We start from the raw sequence: 25868 nt of genomic DNA, 5'->3' as shown, positions 1-25868 counted from the left end.
AAAAAATTAATCTTGTGCGGCCGTTTAATATGCTGTTGCCGATTATTTGATTTTATTACAATTATTTGTGGCCGTTAATTTTTCAGTAGCCGTTTCTTTAATTTCTCGGTTTTTTGTCTGTTTGGCCGGAACTTTTCACTGTCGGCGTTTTAACTTTGTTTAGCCGATAGTTTTATGTAATTTTATTTTAAATTGTTTGGTGTAATTGATCGATATTTAATAAATTTTTAAATTCGCAGCCAAATTACAGATGGCCTTCCTTTGTTCTTTAATTCAATTTTTAATAGTGGACTGTATTTTATTTTATTTCACTGGGGAATTAAAAAAATTTGACTATTGTCTCTCGCATCGAAATCAACAAAGTAGAAATGTATGACAAATCAACAAGCACGACCACTTTTGTATGCATAATTTATGCATAGAAAAAAAGACTTGTGTAAGTAAATAAGAAAAGTATACATCTAATCCGGGTAATCTCTAAAGTTAAAAAATTTTCTCACCAACTAATTTGCTATAGACCAGCACTTTATTTCTATATGCATATTTCTTCATACATATTTATCTTGAAATCGTTAAGTTTTGTCCTATTGAAGGCAATTTTCTTCAGTCCATCTTGCACACGCAAATTTAATGCTTATTATCCCTTTTACGAAATTTTAGTGAAGTAAAACTGTGTGTGAGTTCACCTATTACGCAGTTGAAAATTGCGTTATTTTGCACCGTGTGCCAAATTACCACACGCCATTCAGCTCACTATTTTATAGAAAAAAGCAAATCAAATTTTACGTCTAACGTCTTAATGTCAGTCTTTATTTCTATGCACAAATTATGCATACAAAGCGACGACAGTTGTCGTGTTTGTTGATTTTTGCTATAGGTCAACGCACTTCAAGCAAAAGTGATCATAGTTGACAGCTGCCAAATAGAGTAATATTTTGTATGAAATGGTTTTTTACAGTGCTGTACAGTTGTGTGACACACTGTCACGTTTCGGTACCCCATTTAGAGTACCACGCATGCTTGAAGTGCGTTGTATCGGTACATCTCATAAAAGTGAATTTTTGAACGTAACTTTCACAGAATTTTTGGATCTGTAGGCAAAAACGGTCGTTAATCGAGAGTTAAAATGCAGTTTAGGGAATAAGTCGTAATGAAACTAAGTCAAATCATCACAAAATCCTTCGCTGATAACATTTATGTAAGAATTGGCCCGCGAAGCCTATGTTATGATTTTACTTGAACAAAACATACGCCTCTCTGGAAGACATTGTAAACGTTCTGGTTAAGGTACTGCGAAAATTGTGCAACTTTTTTTTTATTTTCACATTTGGATCAATTTTCATAAATTATTCTGTGGAAAGAAATTTGTATCCAAAACGACGGCCCATTATAGACACTCGGTGGCTACATGCAGATTTGCAACAGATTTGTTGGTGTAGTCTTCGTTCTTCACTCTAACACCAGCTCGAACACCAGCTTTATGTTGCGCAGAGGCATTTCGTTTTTAGATGCGACAATTAAATGAAGCGGAGACGCTTAATTGAGATCGTGCACAAACGACTCCATATATCCACTTGAATCGACAGAACAAATCAAACATTCTTCAGGTCATCTTTAATGATCGCTAAACGTAGGAAATTGCGACTTCCTCTGATCCAATCTGTTCAGTTTTTGATAACCACATACAAAGCTCTCTTTTTGTCACCGTCCGATCGAAGTTTCAAGCAGTCGCAGAGCAGATGAAGCGGTGATACAAAATTTCCTTAGCAAGCTATCTTCTCTCTTCGTAGTTGACGCAGTGAATCTAAATCACAAGCACTTCTTATCTTAGAACACAGCATCTAACTCCGGTCCCAGTAACAACAAATAATATTGTCATTCTTTGGCTGGCACTATGCCGACCAACTTTCATGTAAGACAAAAAAAAACCCAACCCGCTCATCTCTAGTCGACGGAATAATACATTTAACTATCAACAGAGTAAAAACCTGTTTTTCTGGAAAAGTTTCTAGATCCGTAGGCCCATCTTTGAACTTAATCTCGGGAATTCCATTCTTCGTCGATTAAAAAAAATAATAATCAAAATCGGTTTTATTTCCATAAGATCGGGGGAATAAACAGTTTTGAGATATCGTAAACAAAATTAAAATTGACGAATTTGCCGACCACAAAAATATGTCCTCGATTTAAATGCATTTTTTATGCATAGGAAAATAAGACAGGAATATTTTTCTTATAAGAAAGTTGAACTTTGTAGTTGCAATGTCAATAAGATGATTATACGTGGTATTGTTTAGTGAAATTCATTTAGCGCAAAGAAACTGCGAGACAAATATTATGTTCCTGCCTTCTTTTGCTATGCATAAAAAATGCATATACATCGACGACATATTTTTGTGATCGGCAACTTTGTCAATTTCTATCTATTTTTCAATGACAAAATCATTTTTTTTTGCATTTTTGACTTTTTTTAAATGTTAAAATTAAATCTATTTTGAAAGTGTTACACTAAAAGCAAATAAAATGCCGACAATTCATGGATTACTTCGGAGGACAAAACAGTTTTGAGATCTCGACAGATATTTGTCTTACATGAAAGTTGGTCGCATAGTGCCAGCCAAAGAATGACAATATTATTTGTTGTTACTGGGACCGGAGGTAGATGCTGTGTTCTAGATAAGAAGTGCTTGTGATTTAGATTCACTGCGTCAACTACGAAGAGAGAAGATAGCTTGCTAAGGAAATTTGTATCACCGCTTCATCTGCTCTGCGACTGCTTGAAACTTCGATCGGACGGTGACAAAAAGAGAGCTTTGTATGTGGTTATCAAAAACTGAACAGATGGATCAGAGGAAGTCGCAATTTCCTACGTTTAGCGATCATTAAAGATGACCTGAAGAATGTTTGATTTGTTCTGTCGATTCAAGTGGATATATGGAGTCGTTTGTGCACGATCTCAATTAAGCGTCTCCGCTTCATTTAATTGTCGCATCTAAAAACGAAATGCCTCTGCGCAACATAAAGCTGGTGTTCGAGCTGGTGTTAGAGTGAAGAACGAAGACTACACCAACAAATCTGTTGCAAATCTGCATGTAGCCACCGAGTGTCTATAATGGGCCGTCGTTTTGGATACAAATTTCTTTCCACAGAATAATTTATGAAAATTGATCCAAATGTGAAAATAAAAAAAAAGTTGCACAATTTCGCAGTACCTTAACCAGAACGTTTACAATGTCTTCCAGAGAGGCGTATGTTTTGTTCAAGTAAAATCATAACATAGGCTTCGCGGGCCAATTCTTACATAAATGTTATCAGCGAAGGATTTTGTGATGATTTGACTTAGTTTCATTACGACTTATTCCCTAAACTGCATTTTAACTCTCGATTAACGACCGTTTTTGCCTACAGATCCAAAAATTCTGTGAAAGTTACGTTCAAAAATTCACTTTTATGAGATGTACCGATACAACGCACTTCAAGCATGCGTGGTACTCTAAATGGGGTACCGAAACGTGACAGTGTGTCACACAACTGTACAGCACTGTAAAAAACCATTTCATACAAAATATTACTCTATTTGGCAGCTGTCAACTATGATCACTTTTGCTTGAAGTGCGTTGACCTATAGCAAAAATCAACAAACACGACAACTGTCGTCGCTTTGTATGCATAATTTGTGCATAGAAATAAAGACTGACATTAAGACGTTAGACGTAAAATTTGATTTGCTTTTTTCTATAAAATAGTGAGCTGAATGGCGTGTGGTAATTTGGCACACGGTGCAAAATAACGCAATTTTCAACTGCGTAATAGGTGAACTCACACACAGTTTTACTTCACTAAAATTTCGTAAAAGGGATAATAAGCATTAAATTTGCGTGTGCAAGATGGACTGAAGAAAATTGCCTTCAATAGGACAAAACTTAACGATTTCAAGATAAATATGTATGAAGAAATATGCATATAGAAATAAAGTGCTGGTCTATAGCAAATTAGTTGGTGAGAAAATTTTTTAACTTTAGAGATTACCCGGATTAGATGTATACTTTTCTTATTTACTTACACAAGTCTTTTTTTCTATGCATAAATTATGCATACAAAAGTGGTCGTGCTTGTTGATTTGTCATACATTTCTACTTTGTTGATTTCGATGCGAGAGACAATAGTCAAATTTTTTTAATTCCCCAGTGAAATAAAATAAAATACAGTCCACTATTAAAAATTGAATTAAAGAACAAAGGAAGGCCATCTGTAATTTGGCTGCGAATTTAAAAATTTATTAAATATCGATCAATTACACCAAACAATTTAAAATAAAATTACATAAAACTATCGGCTAAACAAAGTTAAAACGCCGACAGTGAAAAGTTCCGGCCAAACAGACAAAAACCGAGAAATTAAAGAAACGGCTACTGAAAAATTAACGGCCACAAATAATTGTAATAAAATCAAATAATCGGCAACAGCATATTAAACGGCCGCACAAGATTAATTTTTTAATAAAATCACATAAAGTGCAACCATCATCAGTAAACGAATTGCGACGAACAAAAGAAAGTCGCCACACATACTATACACAGTACGAGAACAGTCTTTGCCAGCATAACATTTTTCTGTGGATCGACGGTCATTAACGTAAGTTCATCTGGCCAAGGGTTCCCTAATTTGGTGAAGAGGAACAACGAAGTCAGCAACTAATTCAACAATTTTATTAAAATCAACCGTACATTGGAATCTATTAAATTCATAATTAAACGGTCGTAGAGTTGACCTCGTCATCATGAGCAAATTGATCAACGTTCTGTGTTTGAATATCTGGAAATGAATAGAAAATATTAAAATGCAAAGATTATTGGAGATACATGAACAGAATATCAAAGATTTGGAGGAATTCTACGAGGAATTGAAGGTCGATGAAATTACAAAGATACTTCTCGATAGAAAACTCAAGGTCGTCACGACTTTATGGGACAAAATTTACGATGCTAATACAACGATGATGGAGTCAACAGATTTTAGTTTTCAAATCAAACATGAAGAAACTGTATCGAAAAAGTATGACGTAGCTTTCAGTATTTTCGATGCTTCCGTTGTGCTGACATATTCATACTTCGACCTTCTGGAAGCACAAAGTTCCAATCAATCAATTCAAATAAGCGAGGTAGTGAGGGTCATCGAACAACAAAAAGAAAATGTAATGGCACTGTTCTGGCAAACTCGCCAGAATTCAACAAGCAGCAGCATCAATTAGCGAAAGTCTACCGCACCTACAATCGACGAAACCCTTACGTCGTATTTGAATCAATCAACCGTTAGCAGCAAGCAGAATCGAAGATTTTCCATTTAAAGGCGTTGCGTTTAATTCAACGTATTTCAAATTTGGTCCGAACGTGACAATTTTTTTTCGAAATCATAGAATGGGCGTTACCGTTTGGAAATTATTGGAAAATTGTTCAACAAATCCTTGATGAGTTGGTGGCCAATCAAAAGAAATTCGGTTGTAGAGCTGATGAACGTACTTGGGGTCGGGAAGACCAACACCAAATTATTGGATTAAACTCCATCCGGCAACAATAATTATATCGACAACAATAGCTACGTTATAAGGACAATTAGGTCATATCGGATCAACAAAAACCAATAAATACAATCCAGTCAGCCATTCAACAACAAAAAGAAAAACAAACTCACTGACCGTATCATCACAAAAATTCCGGAGCGTTTCATGAAGTCATACAAATTTTCGAGTCACATCCATATCATGGTCATCCGATACAGTTTGATGACCGAATCGTTTGAAACAACCCACGAACATGGTTGTTCCAGTACCCATGTTTGGGGTCGCTATTAGTCCCTAACTTGGCCCACTTGCAAACCTAGGATTAAGTAAAAGGGAAGTTGACAAATGTAGATAAAATATCAACAAACACTTAGCTTTGATCGAGTTTCAGTTAAATTTTTGTGTTGGTTCATCGCTTTAATAAACAACTGAATCATCCAACGTTGCAGTATTGGTGTCGAATTACAGGACTTGGCCGTTGGTTTACTCCACCGAACGCTTCCTTCCTTTATCACCAAACGATTCATCTTAAGCACGTTTCGTTCCCATCAACTAGTGCTCCATTTATGAAATAAATATTCGTCACACACTAGTCAAGCAAAAACCAAACTCATCACTTCAAATGGGTTCTCGCTGAGAATTTCATTTTTCTGGTCGATCTGGTTATGGTTTATCCAACAAGGTCCTTTAAATTTCAATCCGTTTAGGACAAATTTATCGAGCACAATTTTAGTTGAATCAAAGAGAACGCGGCGTCAAAACAAGTGTTTCGAGTGGAAACTGGTCAACGATGTCCTTTGTTATGATTATGAATACGAATGTCAATCACCACCTCACAGCTGATCAATTGGCTTAGTTCAATGACCTGTATGCGATATCAACAGCTGAGCAAACGAAACAATCGTGGGAAACAATTCAATTTTGTATAATATCTTGCTTTTCTTTTCCTCACTGAAGGGTTCAGGCCATTCTCCGGGTCAATAACGTTAATAGCGCCACCGGTTAGGAATTATTATAAGTAAAACTCTTTGTCATCGTATATGCCTACGGGCGATGATATTTGTTAGCAATCATACGGGATTGAATTCCCACAAATAAATAAGTTGGAATCATTTTCAAACAAAATTTCTGAAATAACTATTATATCAACTGGGGAATTTAAAAAGTTACGAATTTCTTCTCAAACAATCTCTGGAAAATTCAGAGATTCTGTACACGGATGAATTCGACTTTTCTCACTGAACTACATTGCTAGTACAGGCAGGTTCCGTTCAACAGAAAATGTTACAGAAAATGTTCCTCGAGAACCTTGTAAGAATTAGCCCCGGCGAAAGCCAATTTCTGTTTTGTCATTTTCCTTTTACAAAACATGAAATACATTATTTGTCTTCGAGCCAACTTAATTCTCCTTATACATAATGGAAAATATAAATCTAACTTCCGTTAGCTCATTCCTACAGCGGACGATTTTTCTACAATTTGACTAAAAAAAAGTTTCATTCTGTTCCCTAAACACAATTTTTGCCCTAAACTGAATGTTAACTCTCGATTTAACGAGCATTTTTGTCTACAAATCCGAAAAGTCTCTGAAATGTACGCATAAAAATTCACCCGCATGCCGCATAGAACAAATCAACAAAGACGACAATAATCGTCGTCGCTTTGCATGCATAATTTGTGCATAGAAAAAAAGACAGGCAATCTTGATATGTGCTGCAAGCAAGTGAGAAAGGTAGACTTTGTGGATCATCCGGGTAATCTCTAAAATTACAATGTTTCGTACTACATAACTACAATTCAATTTTCGAAGGACGCTTTTTTCTGAAAATAGTAAAACTCGCTGAATTTTAACTAAACAATTTTCTCGCAGGGAATGTACCGTCTATAAACAGCCCAGCTCACAAAACCATTTTGGTGTTTATTGTTATGCTACCAACTTTCTTGTAAGACAAATTGCTTGTTCCTGTTATGTCTTATTTTTCTATGCATAAAAAATGCATATGAATCGACGGCATATTTTTGTGATCGGCAACTTTGTGAAATCAAAAAGAAAATGTACGCGTACGAGATAACTTCAGATATAATACCATTTGATTTCGATGGGAGAGACAATAGTCATTTTCTCACCTCCGATGAACCTCCGGATGCCTTGTGAAAAATTATGTGTCGACCTCGGGGAAAAAGTAGGAAATTTCATTTTCTCGGGTGAAAAATTCGCTACGCTCTGGCCACAAAGAAAACACAGTCGAAATGAAATTTCCATTTTTTTTCCTTGGTTAACAAATAACTATTATATCAAATGGGGAATTTTAAATGTTTCCAACTACAAATTCCTTCTCAAAAAAATATAAAAAGGTTTGTGGGCTGTGATGGCTGCCTCCCTCTAGGTATAATTACTCGTAGATAATTCGACTAAAAATAAGTTCCCTAAACAGAATTTTTGCCCTAAAGTGACTCTCGATTTAACGAGCATTTTTGTCTACAAATCCGAAAGTCTCTGAAATGTACGCATAAAAATTCACCCGCATGCCGCATGAAATAAAGAACAAATCAACAAAAACGACAATTGTCGTCGCTTTGCATGCACGATTTGTGCATAGAAAAAAAGACAGGCAATCTTGATATGTGCAAGCAAGTGAGAAAAGTAGACTTTGTGGATCATCCGGGTAATCTCTAAATGTTTTGTAGTACAAAACTGCAATATAATTTTCGATTGACGCTTTTTTCTCAAAATAGTAAAATTTGCTGAATTTTGACTAAACAATTTGGCAGCTGTCGTCGCTTCGCATTAATATTGTGCATAGAAAAATAAGAGAGTCACTTATCTTGGCTTGAGTGCAAGTACACTTGGCTCAAGAAAATAAAATTGTTTACTGAATTTTTGTACATTTCACCCGATCGGAAGTGAGAGTACTGAAGTCTGAACGACGTCGGTCCAGTGGTTTGAGAACTATGAACAAAAAACATGTGGAGCAAAACATATCAATTGTCATTAAAATACTTTGAGTTTTTTCAAACAATGTTCACGGTGCCTTCGAAGCCCAAAAAACCATGAAATAAAGATTGCCCTGCAAGTTTTCAGAGTGCTGAACAAGTTCATCGAGAACCTTGTAAAAATAAGCCTCCGCGGAGACCAATTTCAGTTTAGTCATTTTCCTCTTACATTCGGGCGAACTTAATTTTCCTTATACGTAATGGAAAATATAAAATAAGCTTCCGCGAGCTTATCCCTACAGAAATTATATTGGACGATTTTGCTTTAATTTGACTAAATATTAGTTTCATTCATTCTAAATATTTCTTAAACAGACTTTTTGCCCTAAACTGAATTTTAACTATCGATTAATTAGCATTTTTGCCTGCAAATCTTCGAAAGATTACTTGCATTTAATCTTTCGAAAATAATCTGTCGATGGATTAGATCGAAATCTTCAAAGGGATTTCAATTTTATTATTTTGAAATAAAAAAAATTTTTCCAACATTTATTTGAAATATTGAGTCAGATTTAATTGTTTTATTTATTCTGAAATTGGAAATATTTGTTTAGTTGAATTAAATGTTTTTTTTTTTACTTAATTTGATCAGGATTTGAACTCGTTCACCTCGGTACCTCCGTATCTCCAGTCCTGTACTTTACCACTGAGCTATTGGGTTCGTAATCTTAGCAAGATTTATTTTCGCACCGTTGTTACGGAGATTTTACTCTTTCAAAGATTAAAAAATTAATCTTCTGAACGAAAAATTTGTACCAACTGAGGTAACCATCATAGTAGACGAGTTCAAATCCTAATCGAAGGCAACATTTTTTTTTCATTTTACCAATTATTTAATAAACTATTATCATACTTCATAAATCTGTATGAGCAACGATAAGGAAGTTGAGCCTGGCAAAACTATTGAAAAGTACCATAAGCGTATGGAAAATATTATAATAACGATATTTTTCACCCATATTTAATTGTACCATTGATTAAGAAGTATAACAGACCAGTTTGCATGGAAGAATTATTTACTTTTTCACCGATTTTCTTTACTCGAAAATCAATATCCTTTAAGAAAAGCAAAAAAAAAAAATCTGAAACATTTGGATGCTGTGGTTTTTACTTTTGCATCGCTAACAGATGACTAAAAATTACACATGGCAGTAGCTTCTAATCATAAACTCTAGATACCAGGACAATGAACTTTTAACAAAAACAAAACATTTTCGTGGCAAAATCTTCACTTCTAATTGCTACTATCAATTTTAGACATTTTAAACCGAAACTCAATCTATCGAAAGATTTAATTTTTGTAATCTTTGAAAAAAGATTGAAACGAAATCTTTCGAAATATTTAAAATATTCGTAATCTTTCCGTAGATTAAACATTAAATCCGAATTTTTTCTCTGTGTATTCAATTAATAAAATGATTCAAATAAACAATTGAATTGCTAAAAAGTATTTCACCGAATGTTCCTTTTTAAATGTATTTGCGGTATTCAATTTACTTGTCTTTTTTTATATGCACAAAAAATGCACACAAATCGACGACATGTGTGCTGAAACGAAAGAAATGGTCGTCTATTTGCGCTAAATGAATTTTACTAAACAATTCGACGTTATATCATTTTATTGACATTGAAACTATAAAAAAAATATTTTTCATTTCAATCCAAATTTTAATTGTCTAGAATGCTCACAAAACGATTTTGGTGTTTATAGTTGTGCGACCAACTTTTATGTAACACAAATATTACGTTGTATGTTACTGTCTTCTTTTGCCACGCATAAAAAATGCATAAAATCGACGACAAATTAATTTGTCAACTTTTATTTTGTTTACGAGATCTCAAAAATGTCCCCCGAAGTAATCCATGTAATTCGAAGTAATTCTATTTGCATTCAATGCAACATTTCAAAATGTATCTTATGGTTGTAATTTTAACATTAAAAAAAAACTCGAAAATGTAAAAGGAAAAACTGACAAAGTTGCCGATCACAAAATATGTCGACGATCTATATGCATTTTTTATGCATAGCAAAAGAAGACAAGTACAAACACCGTAAGATTTGTCTTACAGGAAAGTTGGTATGTACAATACACGGAAAATAATTTGTTATCTCGTATCACGATGAGTAAAAGTACCTAGATTGGAAGCTACTATTTTTTATATAGTTTCAATGTCAATAAGATGATAATAACGTCGAATTGTTTAGTAAAATTCATTTAACGCAAATAAATGACAATTTCTTTCGCTTGAGTACACAAATTTGGAAAAAGAATGGGACATTTCTCTTCCATAATGTAAATGTAACACATAAACAATTGATTTTGCTTTGTTTAAATTACATGCACATCACTGATGTTGATTTATTATAAAGATAAACATATTTGTATAAAATGATAAACATTTGGTGTGATAAAAAAGTATTTCACCGAATGTTCGTTTTTAAATGCATTTGCGGCATTCGATATAGTTTCTTTTTTTGCTGGGATTGGGTTTTTGCTACTGGGAGAGAGAACGTACTAAAACGTAAAAAGCTGTCAAAAGATGTGACAGAAGGATTAGCTAAATATACTGAAATCAAACATTTTAGAGAATTACTCACTGTATGATGCTGAGTTGCAGAAATTACATGACTCCTCGTTTGGTCCGTAGGTGAATAGTGTAACGTGATTGGGCCAACATTGATAAATATCCAAATAATACTACCAAAAGGAAATAAATTGATGGAATAGATGGAATAGATCGATATTAAAATGGGTTTGATTTTTTTCAGCGAAAAAAAATGCGTGTTGCATAGTGAGTACCTAAAATTCAGTCGTAAAATGTTTCATGACATACGAGGACATGTGATGAGTCGAACCAAGGCTGTAAACTTTGGGATCTGCGGGACATCCCCAAAGTTTACAGCCTTGAGTCGAACTGTGTGTTGACAAAAGAATAATTATATTGCACATTTCTATAGAAATAACAGATAATTTTTCCTATTTAAAGTTTGAGAAGAATATGGTTGCTGTACAATATTTGCGCACATGCCACGGAAAAAACGAATTTTCAATTTTCTCGAGCTTTTGTTTTCGACAAACTTAAGTATTTACTTATCAAAAACACATTTTAATACGATATTATTCCACGAATATTATGGAAATTTTATCGGCATCCATCACTTCATTATCTTATTTAAATACAAAGAAAGTTATTTTCGATCACATTGCGTTTATCGATTGCGCAAACGTTTTACAGCTTCTTAACATTGAACATTTTAAGCCACACAACTCAAATATTTCGTACGTGGAAATATGTCTTCAGCTTCACACTCGCAATTGATGAGTTAACTCCGTTGACTCATTAGTTATGACGTTCATCGTATGTCATCCATCCATGTCACCTTCAGTAGTGTTTTACATACTTTTTTCGAAGTATTTTCCTAACCGCTAGTTTCACAATTTTTTATTACAATACATCGTCGTTGCAATTTTAGACCTGCACTTTACAGTTTGTTTTATAGGCTTCTATGTATTCACATTTTGAGCTTTTCTAACTAATTCATATTTTGCTAACATTTTTTTTTGAGAAAATTCAGCCAACAATCCAATGCATAAAATATAAAAGAGTCATCGACGACTTTGGAAAATTATCGGAACATCAACATTTTGATTCTACTCTACTCTAGGACTTAGTTTAAGATATTTAAGCACTTACCGAAATCGAAATCAATTTTTCGTCTGGCTTGCAGCACAAACGTACTGGGTTCATTTACATGTGGAGCGATAGTGGGTAAGGCCAGATACAACACCCAATACTCAGTTCCGTGGAACATAGATGATGCAGGGAAGACGGACTCTCCGAACATCTGCTATATTTTTAGTCAAACATCTCGTGGATGTACTCGCACTAGCCAGTGCGTATGCTCTACCTGTAGGTCTTTCCAATGCAACATTACAATAATTTAAAATATTTTTTTTTTGAGCTATTGCCCAAAAACTGTTTTCAGTACCATCTGACATGTCTTTACTTTTGAACGCTTTTCACAACAAAAAAAATCGAAAAAGTGAAGGATATATGTGCTTGCTAGAATTGAAAGACGAATCCAAAGAGCTATCACTCATTAAAATTAGAGACCGCTTGTTCCCAAAGTAAATAAAATCACCGGAAGTTTTGGTTGAAAATACTGAATACATTAGAAAATTACTACTTTATCGATGTGAACTGCAGTAAAATTACCATCGAAGAATTGCCTAAGTTAAAAGTAGACAGCAGGGCTTACGACACACGTCGCGTCACTTTAAGTCCACATTTTAATGACCACGCTGCATAATATTCAGTTTTTCTTCTTTCAAATGATTACATTTTTCTGAAATTGATATAAGCTGTGCTAGGAAAAGTGTAATGTCATAAATTAGGGTTTGAAAAATTGTCCGCTTCGCTTGCAAAAATATCCTCTTACGACAGCCAACGGATTTAGGTGTTAAGGTATTTCATTCAATACAAATTTACAGATTTTCCATTTAAAGGCGTTGCGTTTAATTCAACGTATTTCAAATTTGGTCCGAACGTGACAATTTTTTTTCGAAATCATAGAATGGGCGTTACCGTTTGGAAATTATTGGAAAATTGTTCAACAAATCCTTGATGAGTTGGTGGCCAATCAAAAGAAATTCGGTTGTAGAGCTGATGAACGTACTTGGGGTCGGGAAGACCAACACCAAATTATTGGATTAAACTCCATCCGGCAACAATAATTATATCGACAACAATAGCTACGTTATAAGGACAATTAGGTCATATCGGATCAACAAAAACCAATAAATACAATCCAGTCAGCCATTCAACAACAAAAAGAAAAACAAACTCACTGACCGTATCATCACAAAAATTCCGGAGCGTTTCATGAAGTCATACAAATTTTCGAGTCACATCCATATCATGGTCATCCGATACAGTTTGATGACCGAATCGTTTGAAACAACCCACGAACATGGTTGTTCCAGTACCCATGTTTGGGGTCGCTATTAGTCCCTAACTTGGCCCACTTGCAAACCTAGGATTAAGTAAAAGGGAAGTTGACAAATGTAGATAAAATATCAACAAACACTTAGCTTTGATCGAGTTTCAGTTAAATTTTTGTGTTGGTTCATCGCTTTAATAAACAACTGAATCATCCAACGTTGCAGTATTGGTGTCGAATTACAGGACTTGGCCGTTGGTTTACTCCACCGAACGCTTCCTTCCTTTATCACCAAACGATTCATCTTAAGCACGTTTCGTTCCCATCAACTAGTGCTCCATTTATGAAATAAATATTCGTCACACACTAGTCAAGCAAAAACCAAACTCATCACTTCAAATGGGTTCTCGCTGAGAATTTCATTTTTCTGGTCGATCTGGTTATGGTTTATCCAACAAGGTCCTTTAAATTTCAATCCGTTTAGGACAAATTTATCGAGCACAATTTTAGTTGAATCAAAGAGAACGCGGCGTCAAAACAAGTGTTTCGAGTGGAAACTGGTCAACGATGTCCTTTGTTATGATTATGAATACGAATGTCAATCACCACCTCACAGCTGATCAATTGGCTTAGTTCAATGACCTGTATGCGATATCAACAGCTGAGCAAACGAAACAATCGTGGGAAACAATTCAATTTTGTATAATATCTTGCTTTTCTTTTCCTCACTGAAGGGTTCAGGCCATTCTCCGGGTCAATAACGTTAATAGCGCCACCGGTTAGGAATTATTATAAGTAAAACTCTTTGTCATCGTATATGCCTACGGGCGATGATATTTGTTAGCAATCATACGGGATTGAATTCCCACAAATAAATAAGTTGGAATCATTTTCAAACAAAATTTCTGAAATAACTATTATATCAACTGGGGAATTTAAAAAGTTACGAATTTCTTCTCAAACAATCTCTGGAAAATTCAGAGATTCTGTACACGGATGAATTCGACTTTTCTCACTGAACTACATTGCTAGTACAGGCAGGTTCCGTTCAACAGAAAATGTTACAGAAAATGTTCCTCGAGAACCTTGTAAGAATTAGCCCCGGCGAAAGCCAATTTCTGTTTTGTCATTTTCCTTTTACAAAACATGAAATACATTATTTGTCTTCGAGCCAACTTAATTCTCCTTATACATAATGGAAAATATAAATCTAACTTCCGTTAGCTCATTCCTACAGCGGACGATTTTTCTACAATTTGACTAAAAAAAAGTTTCATTCTGTTCCCTAAACACAATTTTTGCCCTAAACTGAATGTTAACTCTCGATTTAACGAGCATTTTTGTCTACAAATCCGAAAAGTCTCTGAAATGTACGCATAAAAATTCACCCGCATGCCGCATAGAACAAATCAACAAAGACGACAATAATCGTCGTCGCTTTGCATGCATAATTTGTGCATAGAAAAAAAGACAGGCAATCTTGATATGTGCTGCAAGCAAGTGAGAAAGGTAGACTTTGTGGATCATCCGGGTAATCTCTAAAATTACAATGTTTCGTACTACATAACTACAATTCAATTTTCGAAGGACGCTTTTTTCTGAAAATAGTAAAACTCGCTGAATTTTAACTAAACAATTTTCTCGCAGGGAATGTACCGTCTATAAACAGCCCAGCTCACAAAACCATTTTGGTGTTTATTGTTATGCTACCAACTTTCTTGTAAGACAAATTGCTTGTTCCTGTTATGTCTTATTTTTCTATGCATAAAAAATGCATATGAATCGACGGCATATTTTTGTGATCGGCAACTTTGTGAAATCAAAAAGAAAATGTACGCGTACGAGATAACTTCAGATATAATACCATTTGATTTCGATGGGAGAGACAATAGTCATTTTCTCACCTCCGATGAACCTCCGGATGCCTTGTGAAAAATTATGTGTCGACCTCGGGGAAAAAGTAGGAAATTTCATTTTCTCGGGTGAAAAATTCGCTACGCTCTGGCCACAAAGAAAACACAGTCGAAATGAAATTTCCATTTTTTTTCCTTGGTTAACAAATAACTATTATATCAAATGGGGAATTTTAAATGTTTCCAACTACAAATTCCTTCTCAAAAAAATATAAAAAGGTTTGTGGGCTGTGATGGCTGCCTCCCTCTAGGTATAATTACTCGTAGATAATTCGACTAAAAATAAGTTCCCTAAACAGAATTTTTGCCCTAAAGTGACTCTCGATTTAACGAGCATTTTTGTCTACAAATCCGAAAGTCTCTGAAATGTACGCATAAAAATTCACCCGCATGCCGCATGAAATAAAGAACAAATCAACAAAAACGACAATTGTCGTCGCTTTGCATGCACGATTTGTGCATAGAAAAAAAGACAGGCAATCTTGATATGTGCAAGCAAGTGAGAAAAGTAGACTTTGTGGATCATCCGGGTAATCTCTAAATGTTTTGTAGTACAAAACTGCAATATAATTTTCGATTGACGCTTTTTTCTCAAAATAGTAAAATTTGCTGAATTTTGACTAAACAATTTGGCAGCTGTCGTCGCTTCGCATTAATATTGTGCATAGAAAAATAAGAGAGTCACTTATCTTGGCTTGAGTGCAAGTACACTTGGCTCAAGAAAATAAAATTGTTTACTGAATTTTTGTACATTTCACCCGATCGGAAGTGAGAGTACTGAAGTCTGAACGACGTCGGTCCAGTGGTTTGAGAACTATGAACAAAAAACATGTGGAGCAAAACATATCAATTGTCATTAAAATACTTTGAGTTTTTTCAAACAATGTTCACGGTGCCTTCGAAGCCCAAAAAACCATGAAATAAAGATTGCCCTGCAAGTTTTCAGAGTGCTGAACAAGTTCATCGAGAACCTTGTAAAAATAAGCCTCCGCGGAGACCAATTTCAGTTTAGTCATTTTCCTCTTACATTCGGGCGAACTTAATTTTCCTTATACGTAATGGAAAATATAAAATAAGCTTCCGCGAGCTTATCCCTACAGAAATTATATTGGACGATTTTGCTTTAATTTGACTAAATATTAGTTTCATTCATTCTAAATATTTCTTAAACAGACTTTTTGCCCTAAACTGAATTTTAACTATCGATTAATTAGCATTTTTGCCTGCAAATCTTCGAAAGATTACTTGCATTTAATCTTTCGAAAATAATCTGTCGATGGATTAGATCGAAATCTTCAAAGGGATTTCAATTTTATTATTTTGAAATAAAAAAAATTTTTCCAACATTTATTTGAAATATTGAGTCAGATTTAATTGTTTTATTTATTCTGAAATTGGAAATATTTGTTTAGTTGAAATTAAATGTTTTTTTTTTTACTTAATTTGATCAGGATTTGAACTCGTTCACCTCGGTACCTCCGTATCTCCAGTCCTGTACTTTACCACTGAGCTATTGGGTTCGTAATCTTAGCAAGATTTATTTTCGCACCGTTGTTACGGAGATTTTACTCTTTCAAAGATTAAAAAATTAATCTTCTGAACGAAAAATTTGTACCAACTGAGGTAACCATCATAGTAGACGAGTTCAAATCCTAATCGAAGGCAACATTTTTTTTTCATTTTACCAATTATTTAATAAACTATTATCATACTTCATAAATCTGTATGAGCAACGATAAGGAAGTTGAGCCTGGCAAAACTATTGAAAAGTACCATAAGCGTATGGAAAATATTATAATAACGATATTTTTCACCCATATTTAATTGTACCATTGATTAAGAAGTATAACAGACCAGTTTGCATGGAAGAATTATTTACTTTTTCACCGATTTTCTTTACTCGAAAATCAATATCCTTTAAGAAAAGCAAAAAAAAAAAAATCTGAAACATTTGGATGCTGTGGTTTTTACTTTTGCATCGCTAACAGATGACTAAAAATTACACATGGCAGTAGCTTCTAATCATAAACTCTAGATACCAGGACAATGAACTTTTAACAAAAACAAAACATTTTCGTGGCAAAATCTTCACTTCTAATTGCTACTATCAATTTTAGACATTTTAAACCGAAACTCAATCTATCGAAAGATTTAATTTTTGTAATCTTTGAAAAAAGATTGAAACGAAATCTTTCGAAATATTTAAAATATTCGTAATCTTTCCGTAGATTAAACATTAAATCCGAATTTTTTCTCTGTGTATTCAATTAATAAAATGATTCAAATAAACAATTGAATTGCTAAAAAGTATTTCACCGAATGTTCCTTTTTAAATGTATTTGCGGTATTCAATTTACTTGTCTTTTTTTATATGCACAAAAAATGCACACAAATCGACGACATGTGTGCTGAAACGAAAGAAATGGTCGTCTATTTGCGCTAAATGAATTTTACTAAACAATTCGACGTTATATCATTTTATTGACATTGAAACTATAAAAAAAATATTTTTCATTTCAATCCAAATTTTAATTGTCTAGAATGCTCACAAAACGATTTTGGTGTTTATAGTTGTGCGACCAACTTTTATGTAACACAAATATTACGTTGTATGTTACTGTCTTCTTTTGCCACGCATAAAAAATGCATAAAATCGACGACAAATTAATTTGTCAACTTTTATTTTGTTTACGAGATCTCAAAAATGTCCCCCCGAAGTAATCCATGTAATTCGAAGTAATTCTATTTGCATTCAATGCAACATTTCAAAATGTATCTTATGGTTGTAATTTTAACATTAAAAAAAAACTCGAAAATGTAAAAGGAAAAACTGACAAAGTTGCCGATCACAAAATATGTCGACGATCTATATGCATTTTTTATGCATAGCAAAAGAAGACAAGTACAAACACCGTAAGATTTGTCTTACAGGAAAGTTGGTATGTACAATACACGGAAAATAATTTGTTATCTCGTATCACGATGAGTAAAAGTACCTAGATTGGAAGCTACTATTTTTTATATAGTTTCAATGTCAATAAGATGATAATAACGTCGAATTGTTTAGTAAAATTCATTTAACGCAAATAAATGACAATTTCTTTCGCTTGAGTACACAAATTTGGAAAAAGAATGGGACATTTCTCTTCCATAATGTAAATGTAACACATAAACAATTGATTTTGCTTTGTTTAAATTACATGCACATCACTGATGTTGATTTATTATAAAGATAAACATATTTGTATAAAATGATAAACATTTGGTGTGATAAAAAAGTATTTCACCGAATGTTCGTTTTTAAATGCATTTGCGGCATTCGATATAGTTTCTTTTTTTGCTGGGATTGGGTTTTTGCTACTGGGAGAGAGAACGTACTAAAACGTAAAAAGCTGTCAAAAGATGTGACAGAAGGATTAGCTAAATATACTGAAATCAAACATTTTAGAGAATTACTCACTGTATGATGCTGAGTTGCAGAAATTACATGACTCCTCGTTTGGTCCGTAGGTGAATAGTGTAACGTGATTGGGCCAACATTGATAAATATCCAAATAATACTACCAAAAGGAAATAAATTGATGGAATAGATGGAATAGATCGATATTAAAATGGGTTTGATTTTTTTCAGCGAAAAAAAATGCGTGTTGCATAGTGAGTACCTAAAATTCAGTCGTAAAATGTTTCATGACATACGAGGACATGTGATGAGTCGAACCAAGGCTGTAAACTTTGGGATCTGCGGGACATCCCCAAAGTTTACAGCCTTGAGTCGAACTGTGTGTTGACAAAAGAATAATTATATTGCACATTTCTATAGAAATAACAGATAATTTTTCCTATTTAAAGTTTGAGAAGAATATGGTTGCTGTACAATATTTGCGCACATGCCACGGAAAAAACGAATTTTCAATTTTCTCGAGCTTTTGTTTTCGACAAACTTAAGTATTTACTTATCAAAAACACATTTTAATACGATATTATTCCACGAATATTATGGAAATTTTATCGGCATCCATCACTTCATTATCTTATTTAAATACAAAGAAAGTTATTTTCGATCACATTGCGTTTATCGATTGCGCAAACGTTTTACAGCTTCTTAACATTGAACATTTTAAGCCACACAACTCAAATATTTCGTACGTGGAAATATGTCTTCAGCTTCACACTCGCAATTGATGAGTTAACTCCGTTGACTCATTAGTTATGACGTTCATCGTATGTCATCCATCCATGTCACCTTCAGTAGTGTTTTACATACTTTTTTCGAAGTATTTTCCTAACCGCTAGTTTCACAATTTTTTATTACAATACATCGTCGTTGCAATTTTAGACCTGCACTTTACAGTTTGTTTTATAGGCTTCTATGTATTCACATTTTGAGCTTTTCTAACTAATTCATATTTTGCTAACATTTTTTTTTGAGAAAATTCAGCCAACAATCCAATGCATAAAATATAAAAGAGTCATCGACGACTTTGGAAAATTATCGGAACATCAACATTTTGATTCTACTCTACTCTAGGACTTAGTTTAAGATATTTAAGCACTTACCGAAATCGAAATCAATTTTTCGTCTGGCTTGCAGCACAAACGTACTGGGTTCATTTACATGTGGAGCGATAGTGGGTAAGGCCAGATACAACACCCAATACTCAGTTCCGTGGAACATAGATGATGCAGGGAAGACGGACTCTCCGAACATCTGCTATATTTTTAGTCAAACATCTCGTGGATGTACTCGCACTAGCCAGTGCGTATGCTCTACCTGTAGGTCTTTCCAATGCAACATTACAATAATTTAAAATATTTTTTTTTTGAGCTATTGCCCAAAAACTGTTTTCAGTACCATCTGACATGTCTTTACTTTTGAACGCTTTTCACAACAAAAAAAATCGAAAAAGTGAAGGATATATGTGCTTGCTAGAATTGAAAGACGAATCCAAAGAGCTATCACTCATTAAAATTAGAGACCGCTTGTTCCCAAAGTAAATAAAATCACCGGAAGTTTTGGTTGAAAATACTGAATACATTAGAAAATTACTACTTTATCGATGTGAACTGCAGTAAAATTACCATCGAAGAATTGCCTAAGTTAAAAGTAGACAGCAGGGCTTACGACACACGTCGCGTCACTTTAAGTCCACATTTTAATGACCACGCTGCATAATATTCAGTTTTTCTTCTTTCAAATGATTACATTTTTCTGAAATTGATATAAGCTGTGCTAGGAAAAGTGTAATGTCATAAATTAGGGTTTGAAAAATTGTCCGCTTCGCTTGCAAAAATATCCTCTTACGACAGCCAACGGATTTAGGTGTTAAGGTATTTCATTCAATACAAATTTACCGGTTTTTTGCCGGTAATTTTTTTTAAATGGACGGTACTACCGTTTACCGGCTTTTGAAAAGAGTGCCGGTTGGTTACATACTTCGCGTCTCTTCTCCAAAAATGAAAGGGTGTCTCATAAACTACAAAGAAGCGAAGATCATGTTGCATTATTTTGAGAAATACTTCAACATTGGTTACATAAATCATATTTTCCAGCTTACTATCAATGCTTCGGTTTGTGATTGATAATAATAATTAGCGATATGACCTTATAATATCGTTTCTCATAGTTTCTATTACACATTTTCTAAGCGTGTTTTGCTACTATCACTGTGACTCGAAGACTGCCGTAAATACTGTACTTTGGGATTGATCTACGCACTTCAAGTAGAAGTGCTGCCAAATAGAGTAACATTTATATGAAAATTTGCTTCAATTTTTTTACAGTGGTCGATACACTGTTTAGTTTCAGTACTCTATGACTCTATTACCTCTCATGTTTGAAGTGCGTTGGGTCAATCAAAAAAGGCTCAACGTTAGTTGAATCTTATTGATTGCATCAAGAAACAAGTGAAAAAGTACCTAGAAAAAAAACATTTTCACACCCGACAACAACCTGAATCACCAAATTTATTTAAGTTTTCGTTTTGTTTATACAACTGACGCTTTACTGCGCAATAATTTATTTTTCATCAATGGAAATGGTATAAAAGGTAAACCATTTTGTGAAAAAATATCATTCAGCAAAATGAAGTTTATCGTTATTCTAGCTGTGCTCTGCTTTTGCGTACAAGTAAGTCTTTGTTAAGAAATAGCCTCGTTTGTTACGCTTGATTTCATACGCCCTTCATAATTTAGGGAAGCCTACAACAGTGCTTCGGACAAAATTACTGTCAAGGATGGGGTAACATGCAAGGTGGTGGTGGATGTGGTAACATGCAAGGCGGTGGTGGATGTGGCAGCAGTACCAATCCTGAAATTCTAATTACACTTTATAAAATTATGTTTCACCTAACAACTACGACAACTACCACAACAACTACTACAACAACAACTACAACAGCAGCACCAGCAGCCAAGAAAAAATAAAAAAGTTCGGCTTTTGCGAAAATGTTATTTGGTTTATTAAATTTTTTGACAGTAAATTTTCTATACCTAGCTTCTTTACCTCTTTTTACCCTCAAAACTTAACATGAGATCACATTCTTCTGGGAGATATGGGCTCGGGTTCGTCTTAATCAGCTTGGGTTAATCACTTCATATATTTACTACACTACTTGGTGACCTTTATCACCTCAGCAAATTATTTTTACAACACTTTTAGAGTATAACTATTTCGTTCGAGTTTCGCATTGATAGCATGGTTGCGGGATGTCAGTGACCATTAGTGCAGTTGCTAACAGCAAACTCCGCTAACATTACAACACAAAGGCAATTACTGCTCGCTAAAACATTGCCTAATCACGTAAAGCACGCGGATCGATTTTATTTTGACGGGTAGGAATACCGCCCTCACTTTCAGGTTGGGTTATAACCTCTCTAGAAAACAAACTGAAATAAAGTTCAAAATTTATGGTTTTCACAAGGTAAATATATGGGGTAAGGTAAATGCCCTTCAGACATAAAACCCTACTTTCGGGTGAATATAATTTTTACCATGTTGGCCACTAGTTAAATTCACTTTGTTAGGTTGCATCCTTATACTCAACACAAAAAATTGTATGCAAAACACGCAAAACAACACATTTCTACCAACATTAAAACGCCAAACGTCACGCAACCAACATAACAAGTCTTATATTCACCCGAAACTTGGGTTCCGTAAAATTTGTGATCCTCAAAACAAACGAGGCATTTAATTGAAAACGTGTTTTGGTCCTGTTTTTCATGACGAAATTTTCGAAACTGTCAAATGAAGTTAGAACTTTTTCTATTCAAAATCGCGATTGCTGCATCTGTCAATGAAAACTAGGACCAAAACACGTTTTTAATGCCTCGTTTGTTTTGAGCATAAGTAAATCGAAAACACATTTTATTGCGAAATTAATTTAAGAATATTATGCTAATTTGATTGACTCCCATCATATCATTTACTTACTTGTTTGTTTTTATCCGTTTATTTAAATAGCTATACATTAAGTACATCAAAAATTATCTATATATTTCAAAAATGTTAAATCGCTCCATCTTCATGAATTGAACAGAACGAATAAGTGGAAACATTGTCTGCCATTTCGTAATTTTTACCCAGAACTACGATTTTTCATTTCGACTATTTCAAAATGACAGAAGTTTAATTTTAGTATAAAAACTCAAAACGTAAATTTTTCCATTCTACACAAAAGACTTGAGTTATGAAGAAGATGGTGTTATTCGACTGTTGCAACCCCTAGAACCACATTCTTAGATTGACGTTTGTAAAATTACAAATGTAGTCTAAGTAGATACAGAGGAAGATACAAAGGAAAATTGATACGAGGTTGATTGCGTTGCAAAGTCCTTTAACGAGGTACACATTTGGCCGAGTAAATCAATTTCCCATCTTCGACCTATAGATACAATTATTTTACTCAGTTTGGCTCCGTTGAGTGAATGTTTGTGGAACTAGTGGAGGTGAAGCTGGAACGAGTGGAATGACTTTAACATGTGAATATTGTTTTCACCGATTTTTCTTCTTGTCATAGCTGAATATAGCAGGTATTTATTTTTGGGCTGAGCTCAACCAACAGCTCTCAACCTTTTTTCTTGACTCAAAAAATGCAATTAACTATTCAATTGAGATTGAGGTTGAAGACTTTTGTTTCAGTAGGAATTATTTTTAATTCAGATCCAAGATTATTACAGATAATTATTATGCTGCGGGAGGATACCATCCGCCAGGTGCAACTGTTGTCGTCCAATACGGATAAGCTGGTGTTGTCCTAGGTGCAGCTGTTGTCGGTGCCTCTGATGTTACGAAAAACAAAATTTTGTAAAGCTGGAACAATATATCAGCATCGGCACGGGATCCTCCTCCTTGACAGCAATTTTGCTGTAGGCTATCCTATAACAAAACATCAACATTTCATTCCTGCCAGGAATTTCCTGGTAACAATTAAAAAATGTTTAAAGTAGCACTTACATGTACGAAAATAGCAAGTACGACCAATAACGTAGTGTGGAGTTTCATTTTAATTAATGATACTTTTTCGTATCAAAATTTTCCTTTTATACGTTTTTGCACAGCACCTGTAACCAATAATGTAGATGTTTGTTCAAGAACAAACAAACAAAAATTTAATTTAAATTAGACCTACGCTGATGCGTTGTTTTTTATTCAAACACAGGGCGTGAAAAGCAAATAAAAATTGTTATAAATACATTTTCTTAACCAAGAAGATAAATACACGTAGTAGGCGTAGAAAAAAGGTGACTGTTTAAAATTTTACACAATGCTCATGGAGAGTTGAAGATTAACTCTAGGCTAACTCAGCAATACAAAATAGTTATAATAAACGTAGGATCGAAAATGACATAAGCGGAAATGAAAATTGAGAGAAAAGAGTAGGGAAGAATGTTACTCTTTCGGTTCTAAATTTGGTGAGTAAATGTGACTTTTTTGGTACTCTAGGATGAAAAAGTTTTTTCAAACTTTGATAAGCCGCACATGCATGTGACGACGGTGGTTCTCTAGATACGAAGTGCAATGTATCTACATTTGTTGAATTTGTTAAACCAAAAGATGAACCGATCATCATTAACTCTGTTAATTTCGAACGCTAAATGCATTCATCACATCAACAACGAATCCGTGCCATCAGACAGGCGCAAATGTCGAACAAATAGTAAAGGCCAACACACATTAGCATCTAGTGTCATCGGGAATACGATATTTCTATTGTTTAAATCAGTTAAAATCTGTTAAAACCGGTTTTAACAATAGAAATATCATAGTCCCAACTGACACTAGATGCTAGTGTGTGTTGGCCTTAAGACGTTTGACAACTGTTTCGATCTGTCACAAGGGACTCAAAAGTAAAAGGGACTCATAACGTCAAAAGCAAAGCAAAGTTGACGTTTTCGTGTTAGTGGTGTCGGTGTGATTCAATGAATTTCGGACACGGCAGAGTAAAATAAACCAGGCAGTAGCGGTTCATTTTCGAAACGTCAAATAAGGGACCTAATAAACTGTATGAAAATGAACTCAAATGAACACTGACATAAAATGACAAATTTTATTCGTAAAAAATGTAGGGCTACTAGATTACTCAGGTCCCTAGTCAAATCAGCGCAGGCAGTAGCGGTTCATTTTCGAAACGTCAAATAATGGACCTAATAAACTGTGTGAAAATGAACTCAAATGAACACTGACATAAAATGACAAATTTTATTCGCAAAAAATGTAGGGCTACTAGATTACTCAGGTCCCTAGTCAAATCAGCGCTCCTGCCTGGTTAACTTTACTCTGTCGTGATTTCGGTTCATAATTCCTCTAGGTAGAGTCTACCTCTGTGCAAACGACACCTATTTTTTAGTTAACTTATGACTCCATGACTAAATTCTGCCGTAGGTGAATAGGCATGGGCGATAATGAAAATGATTATCGATAATTATCAATTATCGATAATCGATAATTATCGACTTTTTTTATCGAAAATTATCAAAAAAATATCTTCTTCTTCTTCTTTTTCAGCCTGTTTCTATCCACTGCTGGATGTAGGCCTCTCCAACTTCTTTCCATTTCGTACGATCCATTGCCATTTGCTGCCAGTTTGTACCTGCAATATTCTTAATTCCGTTTGTCCATCTCTCTGGTGGTCTACCTATAGCTCGTCTTTTATATGGTCGCCAGTTCATGATCTTTGTGGTCCAACGTTCGTCTGTCCTTCTTGCAATATGTCCCGCCCAGCTCCATTTCAGAGATGCTATTCTTTCCATGACATCAACGACCCTGGTTTGTTGTCGAATCCATTGATTCGTCATTCTGTCTCTGAGTGTTATTCCAAGCATACTCCGTTCCATAAAAAAATATCGATAATAGATAATTATTGATATTTTGATAATTATCAAGATATCGATAATTCGATATATCGATATTTCGGTCCGAAAATCCGATATTTATCGATATATTCATGAATTTTCAGAT

At 34.3% G+C, this 25868-nt stretch overlaps 1 protein-coding gene and 1 long non-coding RNA gene across 4 annotated transcripts in view; one reads left to right on the top strand and one right to left on the bottom strand.

Moving 5' to 3' along the window:
- Positions 1-21889, top strand: part of LOC119074789 (keratin-associated protein 21-1-like) — a 65271-nt gene extending 43382 nt beyond the window's left edge. For 2 of the 3 annotated variants that reach the window (XM_037181070.1, XM_037181068.1), the window contains one exon: positions 21687-21889. In XM_037181070.1, the coding sequence (XP_037036965.1) occupies positions 21687-21832 (146 nt within the window). In that variant the 3' untranslated portion in view covers positions 21833-21889. Of the gene's footprint in view, positions 1-21422; positions 21537-21601 lie in introns of those variants that run through there. The other variant, XM_037181072.1, reaches the window with a different exon arrangement.
- Positions 21890-23543: 1654 nt separating this feature from the next.
- Positions 23544-23948, bottom strand: LOC119074794. The gene is made up of 2 exons (XR_005087252.1): positions 23865-23948; positions 23544-23786 (listed from the first exon to the last, which is right to left on the bottom strand). It is a non-coding gene; the product is annotated as an uncharacterized LOC119074794 (long non-coding RNA).
- Positions 23949-25868: the final 1920 nt, after the last annotated feature.

This window comes from Bradysia coprophila, unplaced genomic scaffold (genome assembly GCF_014529535.1).
Source record: "Bradysia coprophila strain Holo2 unplaced genomic scaffold, BU_Bcop_v1 contig_151, whole genome shotgun sequence".
NCBI lineage: Eukaryota > Metazoa > Arthropoda > Insecta > Diptera > Sciaridae > Bradysia > Bradysia coprophila.
The sequence above is the reverse complement of the archived record's forward strand: the minus strand, read 5'-3'. Positions and strand labels throughout refer to the sequence as shown.